General features: G+C 56.7%; 1 protein-coding gene across 1 annotated transcript; it reads left to right on the top strand.

The window, feature by feature from the left end:
* Positions 1 to 3,855: 3,855 nt before the first annotated feature.
* ODF3L2 (outer dense fiber of sperm tails 3 like 2) lies at positions 3,856 to 9,077 on the top strand. Its single transcript, XM_002923524.1, has 4 exons — positions 3,856 to 3,982; positions 4,948 to 5,055; positions 6,727 to 6,840; positions 8,593 to 9,077. Exons 1-4 carry the CDS (start codon positions 3,856 to 3,858, stop codon positions 9,075 to 9,077), a joined length of 834 nt encoding a protein of 277 aa, XP_002923570.1.
* The last annotated feature ends 504 nt before the right edge of the window (positions 9,078 to 9,581 follow it).

Genomic DNA, 9,581 nt, shown 5'->3' with positions numbered 1-9,581 from the left:
CCCCTCCCCTCCACCCCTCCAGGACCAGTGCAGTCCCCTCCCTCCTCGTCTCCCGCGTCCACCCACCGTCTGTTCTCCCCCCCCGCGCTGCCGCCAGAGGGCGCCGGTGAGCACCGATTCGGGCAGGTCCGTGCTCTGCCTGCAGCCCTTCAGGGCTCCCCAGTCCCTCCACGTAAAGGCCCCAATCCTCTCCTGGGACCCTGCGGGACTTGCTGCCTCTGTCTCCCCAACACTCATTCCGCTCCAACCAATACGGGGGTCCTCGCTGTTCCTCTGGAATGCTAGGCGTGCTTGAGGCTCAGGACCTTTGCACCTGCTGTGCCTTCTCTCCAGACCATCCCCTGGCTCCCTCCTCACCTTCAGGTCTCTCTTGAATATCACCTTCTCAGTGAGGCTTCCCCTGACCACTCCATTTCACACTGCAAACTCCCCACACGTCCAAGCCCTCCTTGCCCTCGGTTTTTCTCCATGACACTACTTTGCCTTCTAAAGTAATGTAAAACACACTTACTCATTTGCCTCTCTCAACAAAAGGGTGAGAAGGGAGTCAATGTGCTTTGTTCACACCTGTGTTCCCAGCGCCTGAACAGTGCCTGGCACACAGTGGGCACACAAATGAATGATGGTCAGATTGATAATTTTGAACATTGATGCTATCAGCTCAGTCCCTGCAGCCCCTTTCAGGGTTACTGAGGCCCAGAGCCTGCTGTCTTTCACGACCCCTCCCCCCTGCCCCAGGCCCTGTCATACCGCTGAGGCAGGAGCCTTGTGCCCTATCCCAGTCCAGTCTTCCTTGTTCTATTTTGCTGATTTGCTCTCTTCTGTCAATGAATCAGATTGGACTAAAAACATGGCTCATTTGCTCATTGCTTCTCATTTACATGCTATTAGTGGCAGTGGTGAGGAGCTCTGAGCCAAAAGGGAGTTGACAGAGAGAACCTGGTGTGATTGGTTGGAGGACCGGCTGGGGGGTGGTCTCTGTGGCTAAGCTCAGTCTGGTGATAATGCTGGACCTTGAGGTCCCCAAAACCTCCCCTTCAGGCTCAGGGAGTTGTTCCAGTCTGTTCCCCACCCTGCATTAGCTCTTGGCTCCTTCTCATGTCACAGTGGGGAAACTGAGGCAGTCAGGGCTGAATCCCAGCCAGAACCTGGATGAAGGATCACCCTCCAGCCAGGACCCTGGTCCTTTCTCTGCTTGGTCCTGGGTCCTGGAGTCTGATCTCAGCGGTGGTATCCATGGACTCCTGCACTTCCAGCCAGTTTTGGTCAGTGGGACAGCCTGACTGGCAGGAGGAGAAGGATGTGGGGGGATTTATCAATACTCAGTTCTGTTCACAGTGCTGGAGTTTGTGCTGCTTCTGGAGAGAATTTGGGGGGCCCACAGGTGGCTGGCAATGGAGCTGACTGTGGGCAGTTTGTTGGCCAAGGCACCCCAGGTGGAGGGAGCTGAGGTAGGCACCCTGAGGAGGGAACCGGCTGGAGTGGCTTCAAGGAATAGGAGTGCTACTGTGACTAGACTAGAGTGAGTGAGGATTGAAGGGTTGGAGGCGAGGGCAGAGGGAAAGAGGGACAAGACTGTGCCTGGCAGGACCTTGTGTGCCAGCGAGGGCTTGGTTGTTATCCTTGGGGCTGCAGGAGTCCACAGTGGGTTTTCAGCACTCCCAGACTGTGGAGCTGGGATTAGAGTCTGGGAGAAGCCTTGACCCTAAGCTTTGAACTAAGATCTGAGTCAGAATGTCCTGGATTCAACTTGTGGCTCTGCTGCTAAGTTACTCAGGGACCTGCACATGTCACCTCCCCTCTCTGAGCCTCAGTTTCCCCATCTGTGACCACAGATGAGGTTTAGCAACAGCATTTCCCTCAATGGGATGCTGAGATAATTAACTGATGTGAGGCGCACAAAGTGCCTGAGCTCAAAAAGGTTGGTTTTTCTGTTGGTAGCTTCACATAGACTGTACTGTCCCTTTAAGGTGTGCGGGTTTGTAGTGATGTCTCTTTTCCATTCTTGATATTGGTCATTTATGTTCTTTCTCATTGTTTTTTGGTCATTCTAGCTTGAGTGTTATCAAATTTGTTGATCGTTTTAAAGAACCAGCTTTTGAGGGGTGAAGCTTTGTTGATTCTTTATACAGTTTCCCATTTCATGCAATTCTACTGTTATGTCTTTGATTTCCTTCCTTCCACTTACTCCTCTTTTTCTAGTTTCTTTTTTTTTTAAAGATTTTATTTATTTATTCGACAGAGATAGAGACAGCCAGCGAGAGAGGGAACACAAGCGGGGGAGTGGGAGAGGAAGAAGCAGGCTCATAGCGGAGGAGCCTGATGTGGGGCTCGATCCCACAACGCCAGGATCACGCCCTGAGCCGAAGGCAGACGCTTAACCGCTGTGCCACCCAGGCGCCCCATCCCCCTCCTTCCTTTTTAATATAAACATTTCAGACTCATTTTATGAATATTTTGATTAAAAAGTTAAAACATTGTAGAATGTATTAAAATTACATTGAGGAGTGAATTGCATCATATGTAAATTATAACTCAATAAAGCTGTTAAAAGTAGCAGTGCAAAACGGCCTGAGAACAGAGCACCACACATGGAAGACACAGGGGTTTGAATTCTGCTCTGCCAGGTTTCCCTGAGCCCCCCCCCCCCTTTTTTAAAGGTTTTATTTATTTATTCAACAGAGATAGAGACAACCGGCAAGAGAGGGAACACAAGCAGGGGGAGTGGGAGAGGAAGAAGCAGGCTCATGGCAGAGGAGCCTGATGTGGGGCTCGATCCCATAACGCCAGGATCACGCCCTGAGCCGAAGGTAGATGCTTAACCGCTGTGCCACCCAGGCGGCCCTTCCCTGAGCCCCTTCTTAGCACTTGACACAGCAGTTGCCTTTAGTGCAGGCAGAGAAATAAACTTATTCGGGGAGTAAATCTCTGTTGGCTTCTGGGAGGCAGTGGGTTATCCTGGAGGACTACTATTGCCTCCTTGCCATCCTTGCTTCTACCCCAGGGCATTTGCACAGCCATTCCCTAAGACATGTTCTTCTTTCACCTTCTCAATTCAATGACCTGTGCTCCTGCCCCAACACTTGGCCTGTACCTGCACTGCCACTGTGGGCTTCCAGCCTGGCTCTGTGTTTTCTAGCACATTAAACACCTTATGTGCTCATTTATTAATTCATTATTTATTTCCTTTGTCCCCTCCTGAGAACATCAGCTCTTCATCTGTCTATTCCTTTGTGTCCCCGCCAACCCAAACAGAACCTAGTACGCAGCAGGTGTTCAATAAGTGCTTATTGGATGAAGGAAAGAAGGAGGGAAGGAACCCAAGCAGGCAGATAGGCAAGTTTCTTGGCCTGAACTTGCAATTCCCGTATAGTGGCAAACTCACTGTATGACCGGGGCTGCACCTCAGTTTCCCCAGCTGCAGAAATGGGGCCACACTGCCCAAGACCTCACCAGTCCCTTCTGCTACAAGGCTGCAGATATCATATTTATGGCTTTGGCTCCCTGGAGCCTTCTCTGGCCCCGGCTGCCCAGGTTGGCTGCTCCCTGGGGACCCACTCTGCTGACACCGGATTCTTTCCTGGACCATCCAGCCACCAGGCCGACACTCGATCCTGGCCCCACTTCCAGGCCAGCGTCCGCCGATCAGCCCGCTAGGGCCAGGGCCCCAAGACTCTCTGCCGAGGGACAAGGGACTGTCTGTGCGGTCCCTGGGTGGGTGTGGTGAGGCCAGGCCTCTGCCAACACCAACACAAGCAGCAAGGACTGAGGACAGTGCCGGGACCTGTGGCCCAGAGCAGCTGCTGCGGTTGCTGCCTGGCCCCTGTGCTCCTTGCAGCTCTTCACCTGCTCACCATGGGGACCCTCAGCTGCAACCCTGACCCACGGCTGACCACAGCACCACAGGGCTGGCGGGCCCCTGAGTGCCACATTCTGGAGACCAGCTTGAGGAAGTCCTGCGGGATGGCCACCCTGGAGAACGGTAGGCTTCCCTGTGGAGGAGGGAGGCTGTGGCCGTGGGAGCTTGTCCTGCTCTATTCTCCCCTGCTCCACTGTGGCTTCTGGAATGTTCTGGGAGCCCAGCAGGAGGTGGGAGGCTCTGACAAGTCCCTGCCCTTCCCCAAACCTCAGTTTTCCTCCCAGTAGGATGGGTGTGAATGTTGCATTTCCATTGGCCCTTGTGTGTGCTTCCACCCAACAGAACGGAGCATTTTATGGGCAGGTGCCTTGGCAGGGGCTGTTGCTACAGCGGTGACAATGGCAGAGGCTCGCGGGGGGCAGATGCAAGGCAAAACAAATAAGTCGGTAGTGTATCTGTCAGTGATGAGTGCCTTGAACAACATAAAGCAGCAAGGAGAGAAGGGATGGGTGTGCGGCTTGAAAGTCTGGACGTTCTTCAGGGGCCTGACCGTTCCCACCACCCCTGACGCTGACTATGCATTCTCGGTGAGGGCCCAGGCCCGGCCTCATGCGTCTGTATGCGACAAAACAGCAGGAGTTAGGCTCCGGAGCCCCAGCTTTCCTGCTGAGGCCACCAAACACTGCAATAGTGACAGCGCATCTCTGTGTCTGGGCCTCGGTTTCCCACCTGTGACAGCGCATCTCTGTGTCTGGGCCTCGGTTTCCCCCCTGTGACAGCGCATCTCTGTGTCTGGGCCTCGGTTTCCCCTGTGACAGCGCATCTCTGTGTCTGGGCCTCGGTTGTCCCAGTGTGCCCTAAAGCAGGGGGAGACTGCTGGCCCTGTGGCCCCTCCTACCTTTGACTCAGGTTTGACTCACAATACCCCTCACTCACTTGCCTCCTGTGGATGGGCGGTTCCCACCCTCAGCCCCTGCCATGGAGGGTGGCCGGCAGCCCAGGCGGGAGCTCAGGGGCTGGGCCCTGGGTTCCCCCCAGTGTGTTAGCATCCGGAGCCGCAGGCCGTGACCTGAGGGCTTTGGTCGCAGGCTCGGGGCCAGGCTTGTACGTCCTGCCGTCCACTGTGGGTTACCTCAACCACGACTGCACCAGGGCCGTCAGTCCGGCCTACTCCCTCTTCTGGAGGCCCAGCCCCGGTAAGATCTGGTGCGGGTGGGGGCTGGGCATGTGGTGGAGGGGCACTCGGAGCCTCCTGTGTCCCCGTGGCCCCGCCCCTGGCTTGTGGAGTGACCCTGGGGAGGCGGCGCTCTCCCCTGTGTCCTTGGAGGAGAAGGGAGGGCAGAATGCAGCGTGCTGCTGAACCTGAGCCTGTCTTCCGTGTCTTCTGGGCCTCACGGCTTCCTTGCTGCCTGACTGGTCAGGCAGTTCCGCTGCTCCATGCCGTGTCCTCCTCTGCAAGCAGTGATGGCTACTCCTTACAGAGCTGTCCTCAGCGGGAAGCCTGCAGGTGCCAGCAGACGTCAGCCAGCCAGGATTAGCGCCTGGTGTCCAGACAGCTCAGTGGAAGTGGGCTTCTCGGGGGTCCTAGCTTCAGTTTCTCTGTCAGCAGGACAGGGCTCCTCACAGACAGCTGTGGAGAGGGGAGGGTGACGATCTCTGCCGTGCAGAGGACAGGCAGCGGGTGGTGGGGCTGTCCCGGTCAGTGGGGTCCTCGCTTCAGTGTCACTCCCCATTCCCCAGGCCTGAACGGCTGCATCAAGATGTGAGCGAGGGTCCGTGCCGTCAGTGTGGCTAACGTGGGTGGCCATGGCCCCAGCTCGCGGCCCATCCCTGTTAGTGCTGTTGTTCTGGCAACACCGCGCCCTTCATAGGGTCGCCCACAGACTCCATCGCCCCATTTTCTACAGCGGAGTTCCCCACTGCGCCAGGGTTGGGGCGGTCCCGCACCAGGACTTTGATTTACAGGGATGATACCCTGGGGTGGGGGGTGGCTGATGGACACACAAGGCCCCAGCTTCTCCTCAGCTTTCAGAATCAGCAAAAATCCTAGCCCAGGCTGAAACAAAACTCCAGAATCCCCAAGGGGTCCCAGAAGGCAAAGGAGGGAATTAGTCTGTCTATCACCAGCAGGGTTAGGAGCTTCGCCTCTGGCCTCTGGCCCAGGCGACCTGGGTTCTCACAGGACACGCCCTGGGGCAGAGGGACCAACAGGCTGGGGAGTCAGGGATGGTGGGGGCCAGTGGGGAAGACTTCTTGGAGGTGGACGCACCTTGAGCTGGGACGTGCTTGTGTGTCAGCTCGGCTGCTGGGCGCATACGCGCAGCACACCACCCCGTGAATACGTGTCCCACCCATGACACAGAGAGGCATGTGCGTTTATGGCTCAGCCATGGCGATGATGTCAATCACAGCGACTGGTCCCAGCCGTGAGGTGCCCCGCACCGGGCCGCCCTCCACGGACCTTCGCACCATTCCATCCTCTCACCCTGCCGCTGAGGACCGGTCTCGGAGGCCATGCTGGGACCGCCGCGGTCCCACCCAGGGACGAGCGCAAGCACGCAGAGGGCCCTCCTCAGGGTCTAGCTAGTCTTGCCGTACTGCCGTACCAACCAGCCCACGAGCTGGTTCCCTGGTCTGCAGCAGAGGAGAGGTTGAGGGGTGGGACAGCTGGGACCACAAAGACACAGAAATGCTCGTCAGGACCAGAGACCCAGGGCTCCCCGGTCAGGGCAGCCATACCTCAGTGCTCCCAGGTGGGGCTGGGGGCTGTCTGGAGGGTGGGAGTGCCTTGGGATTGACCAGAGACACTGAGCAGGGTCGAGGGGACCGTTGGAGGTGCCCTTAGGACCCTGGGCTCCTCCCCCCAGCATCTCCACAGGACACCAGCCCTGGGCCTATCTACTTCCTGGACCCAAAAGTCACCCGGTTTGGCCGAAGCTGCACCCCTGCCTACTCCATGCAGGGTCGGGGCAAGTCTCGGGGTGAGTATCTGATCCGTGCTGCCCCACAAGGACCCTACCCTTTCAGAGTCCTGCCTCTGTCCTCTCTCTCCTTCCCCTTCCATCACCCAGTTCCTGGAACTTCAGTGACTTTGGATGACAAAATCAAGGGGCTCCAAGGAAGGGCCGAGGGCCTGAGAGAACCCGAATGTGTGAAGTGGGCCATGGTGACAGTGACCCTGTGCACATGTGGTGCTGTGAAGGCAGCTGGGGCTCATCGTTGGCATCAGGGGACAACAGGGCACGGTGGGGACTGTGGCAAATGCAGCAATCCCTTTCACAGGCTCCAAACGGCTCACTTCCACCTGACGTGCTTGATTTAATGACCTGATTCCATCTCCTATCCACCCACCTTTTCATTTTTGACCTATATCACCCGTTTGCTTATCCCCTCACTGATCCATCAGTTCACCTATCCATCCATTCGCCCACCTGTCTACTCACCAACCTACCCAACCACCCACCTGTTCACCATCCAATCCATTTATCGATCCACTGATTCATCCATCAACCCATTTATCCATCCATCTATCCCTCCATCCACCCATGATCCATCCGTCTACATTATCCATGCATTCATCCATCCACAATCACCAACCCATTTATCCATCCATCCCTCCATCCACCCATGATCCATCCGTCTACGTTATCCATGCATTCATCCATCCACAATAACCATCCCATTTATCCATCCATCCCTCCATCCACCCATGATCCATCCGTCTACGTTATCCATGCATTCATCCATCCACAATCACCAACCCATTTTATCCATCCATCTATCCCTCCATCCACCCATGATCCATCCGTCTATGTTATCCATGCATTCATCCATCCACAATCACCAACCCATTTTATCCAGCCACCCATCCATCCATCCTTCTATGATCCATCTATCCATCCTTCCATGATCCATCCTTCCATCCATCCCTCCATCCATCCACAATTCAGCCATTGATCCAACTATCTACATAACCATGGATCCATTCATCTACTCATTCACTCCTTACCCAACCACTCACCACCCATCCTTCCAATCACTCACTCATTCAAACACGTATTAAGCTGAGGAGATGAAGTAGGTTTGCCATGCCCTTGCTTCTTATAAGACCTCAGTCTGGTGGTGGAGTTAGGTCCAGATGGAGACCATCCCACCTCACTGTGCCCATGTCTGGAGGGGAAGACCCAAGTCTGGGGGGAGGTCCTTGGAAGGGCTGTGAGGGCTCTGCCTAGGAGGAGGGGGTGGGAAAGGCAGCAGGAATGAGAGGGCTTTGGGACTGTCTGGAAAGATGAGAAGCAGCTTCTGGGAGGTGGGGTTGGGGAAAATGGGAGGTATACGTGGCAGAGGGTCGAGTGTGGGCAAAGACTTGGAGGCTTAAAAGAGAACAGAGTGGGGGTGCCTGGGTGGTGCAGTCAGTTAGGGTCTGATGCTTGATTTTGGCGCAGGCCATGATCTCAGGGTCCTGAGATCGAGCCCTACGTCGGGCTCACACACTGGGTGTGGAGGCTCCTTAAGATTCTCTCTCTCTCCCTCTCCCTCTGCCCCACTCTCTCTAAAACCACAAAGAGAAGGGGAAGAGACTACTGTATAGGGAGGTCTGGGAAGCAGGAGAGATAACTCAGGGCTGCTTGAGAAGTGCTGTGAGCTCCAGGACGCATAGGGGCAATAGGGAGCCATGTAAGGTCCTTGAGCTGGTGAGGACTCCTGCCAACACTCCTGTCCCATTCTCACAGGTCTGGAGGTGACACCAGGCCCCGGGGCCTACAGCCCAGAGAAGGTGGCCCCTGTGCGTCAGCGGACGCCCCCGGCTTTCACGCTGGGCTCCCGCCTGCGCCCACAGCTCCAGGACACCTCAGCCCCTGCCCCTAACACCTATACCCTGCCCTCCCTCTGGGGCTCCCAGATATTCACTAAGCCGAGGAGCCCCAGCTACACGGTGGCAGGCCGCACGCCCCCCGCCCGCCCTCCTCAGGACCCTGCTGAGATACCAGGCCCTGGCCAGTATGATAGCCCAGACCCCAACACCTACCGTCAGCGCCGGCCTGCCTTCACTATGCTGGGCCGGCCCCGTGCCCCCCGCCCCCCGGAAGAGACTCCTGGGCCTGGCACCCACAGACCTGAGCAGGTCACCATGACCAAAGCCAGGGCCCCGGCATTCACCATGGGCATCCGCCACTCCAAACGGGCTACCACCATGGCTGTGGACACCGCGCCCTGACACCTTTGGGGTCAGGACTCCCAGCTGCCCCTGGACCAAGCCTCAGTTTACCTATGTTGTCAAGTGGGGTGTGAGCAGGCCCCTCCTGGGCCTGGCTTTGGCTGGGGGGGGGCTTGGAGAAGGGGCAGGTGCCTCTTTCATTCCTTTTTTTCTGAACTCTGAGGTCCTTCCAGGCCACCTGCTTCCTTTGGTCCCTGGAGGCTGTGACCCCGTGGCCCTGTGCAGGGTGAGCTTCCTTCCAGTGCCCCAGTTTCTTCCTCCTGGTCACACCAGGCCAAGTCAGGCCAGGCAGAGAAAGGGACAACCCCACCCCTCCCGAGCGCCTGGCTGGAGATGAGCTTCCTGTGTCCTAGAACTCAGCGTCCGCTGTGCTAGGGCCTGGGTCCCCAACACAGCTTGGGTTTCTGCTAAACTTGGGCTCTTCCCTGCTTCTCATGGAAGCACAGCTACCTGCCCTGGTCCCAGCCGCAAATCAGGCTGGAAGGAGCCTGACTGCCCTCCCCC

This window comes from Ailuropoda melanoleuca, chromosome 4 (assembly GCF_002007445.2).
Source record: "Ailuropoda melanoleuca isolate Jingjing chromosome 4, ASM200744v2, whole genome shotgun sequence".
NCBI lineage: Eukaryota > Metazoa > Chordata > Mammalia > Carnivora > Ursidae > Ailuropoda > Ailuropoda melanoleuca.
This window is presented reverse-complemented; position numbering and strand designations above follow the sequence as displayed.

What these genes read in the sequence shown, in the direction of transcription:
- ODF3L2 (XM_002923524.1), top strand. Translation starts at nt 3,856, where the DNA reads ATGGGGACCCTCAGCTGCAACCCTGACCCACGGCTGACCACAGCACCA. An exon ending in CTTCTGGAGGCCCAGCCCCG is followed by an intron (nt 5,056 to 6,726) that starts GTAAGATCTGGT and finishes TCCTCCCCCCAG; the next exon opens with CATCTCCACAGGACACCAGC. An exon ending in GGGTCGGGGCAAGTCTCGGG is followed by an intron (nt 6,841 to 8,592) that starts GTGAGTATCTGA and finishes CCATTCTCACAG; the next exon opens with GTCTGGAGGTGACACCAGGC.